Genomic DNA, 5,000 nt, shown 5'->3' with positions numbered 1-5,000 from the left:
AGAGAAATCAGGAGTGAGTGCAGAAGCACTTCCTTCAGCCTGAGGCTTATTCATTTCCCTTTCGCTGTGAAAGGGCTTTTAAATGTTGCCAAAAATCTGGTTTTTTTTTTTATTAAGATCAAATAAGCAAGCCCAGCCCTTGCTTATTAAAAAGTAACGTAATGCATTACTTTCCATAAAAAGTAACTAAGTAATGCAATTAGTTACTTTTTCATGGAGTAACACAGTACTATAATGCATTACTTTTAAAAGTAACTTTCCCCAACACCGGTTATGTGTGTTGTTATGTTGGGTCCAGTGGTTTACTCTTGTTTTTCTCATTATAATGTAGGCTGACGAAAACACTGAAACACAAGCGCCTAGCACACTCAACCAAGTTCAGGATCAAGTCAATGATGTTAAAGTCATCCTCACAGACAACATCAACAAAGTCCTGGAGAGAGGAGAGCGGTTAGACGACCTGATCGGCATAACGGACGATCTGCAGGCCACGGTGAGCCTTTGAGACCCATCAAAATGAGACCAATGTGTAACATTTCTTGACCATGTTGATCTTTATAAGACCTCAAAATAACATGGTGCCAGATGATCAAACCAGTCTCAAAACTTTTTCTTTCTTTTTTAATGATAACAATTGATTATTTGTGTATTTATCTTGCCTAGGCTGACTCGTTTCAAAGGACGTCCACTCGTGTTGCCAGAAAGATGTGGTGGAGAAACACCAAGATGATGATTATAATTGGTGTGGTAGTGCTCGCCATCATCATTTTAATCATCCTGTTAGCAACACAAGTCATTCCCACCTAAGACATCCATTTCAATCGTCTGTATTCTCTAAGAATTAATGACATTTTTTACTATGAATGTAACTGGATACATTTATGTATAGCTAAATTACTATTTTTGTTATATTGACATTTCCTGTGATATTCTATATAAATCTGGGGCAAATATGACCGGGGTGTGTATATATGCAGGTAGCACTTTACAATAAGGCTCCATTAGTTCATGTATTAACTAACATGCACAAACAATGAACAATACATTTATTACAGCATTTATTCATCTTTGTTAACGTTAATGAAAATACAGTCGTTTATTGTTAGATCATCATTAGTGCATTAACTAATGTTAACAAGCACAACTTTTGATTTTAATAATGCATTAGTAAACGTTGAAATTAACATCAGCTAAAATTAATAAATGCTGTTGAAGTATTGTTCATTCTTAGTTCATGCTAACTAAAGTGGGTAACTAATGAACCTTATTGTAAAGTGGATTGTTGCTGTGGATTGTTTTCTGACAGTGACTCGTGACTCCTGGAATGTTTCTCATGCTTTAACCTCTGTGAAATCACTCTGTGCTCATGACACTGACTTTATACCTTCACAAAGTGCATAGTCTGGCCTGAATTTCTTTGCATCTTTCCGTTTAAACCCTTACAATGTATCAGTCAGTAGTTGTTCTGTCAAGAGGATGTATGACTGTTATGTATGCATATGTTCTGTGCAGGAAATACTGATTGGCATGTACTGTAAAAATAATTGCATGCCAGACTGAAGCTTTTAAAAGGAACAGTTCACTCAAAATGCATTTATATCTTGTAATGCATTATATATTTTCATAAATAATTGTAACCAAAGTTAAAATGCATTATGTGAAAGTTTGATGTGTGTTTTAATGCATTACACTTTCTAAAGGTGTAACCATAAATAGATACGTATTATAACTGAGGTTACAATTATTCATGAGATCAGATCATACAATGCATTATAAGGTGCATCACCAGGCATAATTGATCCGTTGACTACTTTTATAGCGCATTATAAACAAAGGCTTTAATTGTTACCAAAATAATTTTTACAGTGTGCTTGTAATTTATAATTTCCATTATTATGTCCCTTTAGGGACTGGGAATATAACGTAATATAAGTCAAACTGTGCATTTTTTGTTGTTATTTTAAAGATGGACGGCAATTATATTGAAAACAGCAGGATTTTTGTGTTCCACAGAGGGGGGAAAAAAAAGTCATTTTGGATTGAAATAACATGAAGGAGTAAATGATGACAGTCTTCATTTTTGGGTGAGCTATGACTTTAATCTCTGAAGAAACAACAGGCGTGAGTTTCATACACTTTATTCTGTTGTATTTTCAAATGGTTTACATGACGCTGTTGCAAAATACTGCAATATGAAATGAATATTAAATGGCCTACACTCTGTACGCACTTGCAAGCAATAAATTAATAGACCAGAATACAAATAATTTCTAAACGATTTGGGCTCTCCATGGTTCATTGTACTCGACACAGAAACGTATGAGAGCAACACAGCAGGGAATACGGTTATAAACGGACACAAGCTACAACAAATGAAACACAAAAACAAATATTCTGGACGTTCCCATTTGAAATCTTCTTTAGTGCGTGTCCTTCAAAGTAACTTCTGGTTTAAAAGAACTGGTGAATTCATTGGCGACCAAAGTGTAGCAATGTGTTGATCAACTCCATTTTTAACAAGTCTGGCCCTCTTGTTTTCTCCTCTCAGGGTTGGCTTTCGATTCGCCCTTCCACCTGAAAAACAAAAAAGAAAATAACAGTTATGCTTCAGAAAGACGCAAACTCATAAAATGTAAAGGAATCCCAATTCTTTAACAATTTCAATAAGGAGACAAGACTTTGAAATAGAATGATAGCAAATACAATAGTGTTAAATTAAAAAACTCGTGGAATCATAACATTTAATGCGAAACCTTGCATCGGTGGAAATTAAAAGACAAAAAGGAAAGCATTACAAGCAAAACAATATGACCTTTCCAAGATTTCAAAAGAATAAAAAAGAGAATCCGTTAGATGAAATTAACACGGTTTACAGGTGAAGCTTTTTCCACCGCTGTCAGTAGAAAATCACACAATACAAATATAAAAAAGCACTTCTCCAGCGCAGCGGCATCCAAGTACAAACCGGCTTTTAGCTCATGGACTACAGGATATTACAGCTACACGAGCTACAAGTAAAGAAAAGCAAGCATTACAGGTAAGATTAGATTAGAAGTGCATATTAACACTGGAAAGTCCAGAGAAAGCCGTATCCTTCAAAAAGTGAACGGTTAATTTTAATTCCGGCTCTCGTCTCATATTTTACCATTACTTGATGGCGCCTGGAAAAAATGGCATTACATTATAATATATTATTACATAAGACCAATCCCAAGAGGTTTTAAGAGGAAATAAAAAATACACACAGAACAAAACAGAAGATAAAAGCTTGACGTGTCCTTTTTATGTTTTTGTTGCTGTAGTAGTTTTTACAATTCGTATACAGGATGTTGGAAGACCATACCAAATGGGAGCATTCGAGAGCGTACGCCTCTCGTACCCTGTCCGCATTGAGCGGGCCTGAGACAATCGGGAAGTCAGCTCATGGCCTGCAAGGAAGTCCCCGCTGGCAGGTACAAACAAGGTATATGTCAGAGTTAGGAGACAACATTCTTCGGCTTTCTTTCCTTGTAATTCCTTATTTTCTGGTACCCATTTAGCAGTACTGTACCTGTTAATTTTTACAGTTAAAAACAAAACGGCAAGAAACAGCCAAAAGCCAGCTGTTACATTACTGCCAAAAGTCTCTATGTTACCACTACTGTAAAGCACTTCAGGGTGCTGTGAAACTTTAGAGAAAAACAAAAATTAAGCAACGTACATTACAAAAAAAAAATGTTTACAAATGGTGATTTAGAGACGCGTCGGCGTGAGCAACGCGCCAACATACCTGCACGTTTCCCGTTAATACGGCTTGTAACTGTTTTGATGGCCGCCTCGCCTCGGGGATTTGCTGTAGCCGCTCTGCTGATCTAGAGTTAGGAGCACAAAACACAAACAACGCAGACATCTACGGTTAAACGTGCTGGCACACGGGCGCTCGAGAAAGGCGGAAAACAGACAACAGCCTTAGCAATTTCGGGTTTTCGAGCCAATTTCGTGACACTTGCGAGATACTTACGTTAATCGTATTCAAACATTCTTTCAAAATACTGTATTGTGAAAATGTGGTGAGAGACACAGATCTGTGGCGTGAATGAATGTTTGAAAACTGTTTATTATTTTCTAAAAACGACCGCCGTCCGGCGGTCATTTCTTGCATGGCCTACAGATTTACACGTCCAATGGATTCAAAGGCACTTTGACAGATGTGTTTTGAAGCTAAGACATCCCTTTCTATATTTAGCACCATAGTTATTATAATACATATGTACAGTATCGCTTTTTGCAAGCAAGCCTTCCCTGTAGGACAAAAAGCAACTGCAGCAGTGTTCTAGAGATTTCTCTCGAAGCGTAAGGCATGTATGATACAAGCATCAGATAATTTAGTGCACAACTGTCATAGTCCGGGTCGAGTACCGACAATCCACGATACAATATATCCTTAGTTTTTTCATCTGTGCGTTCACAAACAGTATTACATACTGCTGTAGTCACCATATCCGTAGTAGTTGTTGTAACCCGAGTAATCATAGCCCCCGTATCCACCATAGCCTTGATTGTTGTAGCCATAGTTCCCGTAATTTCCATAACCTTGATTCCAGTAATTTCCGTATCCCTGGTTCCAGTTCTGATTGGGACCTGCAACAGACGCCGAAAGCACATCACCGTTAATAACATGTGTCATTAACCTAAGTGGACTGAGGTATCAAAACAAAAAAAATTCAGAATTTATGAACATAATAATGCAAAAAAATGTAAAGGGTTCACCCAAAAATGAAAATTCTGTCATTAATTACTCACCCTCGTGTTGTTCCAAACCCGTAAGACCTTCGTTCATCTTCGGAACACAAATTAAGGTATTTTTGATGGAATCTGAGAGCTGTCTGACCCTGCATAGACAGCAATGCAACTGAAATGTTCCCAAGTCCAGAAATGTAGCAAGGAGATCTGTAAAATAATCCATGTGACATCAGTGGTTCATCCGCAATTATACGAAGCTACGAGAATACTTTTTGTGC

General features: G+C 37.2%; 1 protein-coding gene and 1 long non-coding RNA gene across 3 annotated transcripts in view; one reads left to right on the top strand and one right to left on the bottom strand.

Annotated features, from left to right (window-relative positions):
• The window catches only part of LOC107732123 (vesicle-associated membrane protein 8-like), a 6,019-nt gene extending 4,982 nt beyond the window's left edge, over positions 1 to 1,037 (top strand). For both annotated transcript variants that reach the window (XM_016543416.1, XM_016543486.1), the window contains 2 exons: positions 332 to 493; positions 664 to 1,037. In XM_016543416.1, the coding sequence (XP_016398902.1) occupies positions 332 to 493; positions 664 to 807 (306 nt within the window). In that variant the 3' untranslated portion in view covers positions 808 to 1,037. The remainder of the gene's footprint in view (positions 1 to 331; positions 494 to 663) is intronic.
• Positions 1,038 to 2,077: 1,040 nt separating this feature from the next.
• On the bottom strand, positions 2,078 to 3,757 carry LOC107731977 (uncharacterized). The gene is made up of 2 exons (XR_001638822.1): positions 3,344 to 3,757; positions 2,078 to 2,574 (listed from the first exon to the last, which is right to left on the bottom strand). It is a non-coding gene; the product is annotated as an uncharacterized LOC107731977 (long non-coding RNA).
• Positions 3,758 to 5,000: the final 1,243 nt, after the last annotated feature.

The sequence above is a fragment of the Sinocyclocheilus rhinocerous genome, unplaced genomic scaffold (genome assembly GCF_001515625.1).
Source record: "Sinocyclocheilus rhinocerous isolate Xijiao unplaced genomic scaffold, SAMN03320098_v1.1 scaffold1935, whole genome shotgun sequence".
NCBI classification, from domain to species: domain Eukaryota; kingdom Metazoa; phylum Chordata; class Actinopteri; order Cypriniformes; family Cyprinidae; genus Sinocyclocheilus; species Sinocyclocheilus rhinocerous.
Note: the sequence above shows the minus strand (reverse complement) of the source record. Positions and strands in the feature narration are given on the sequence as shown.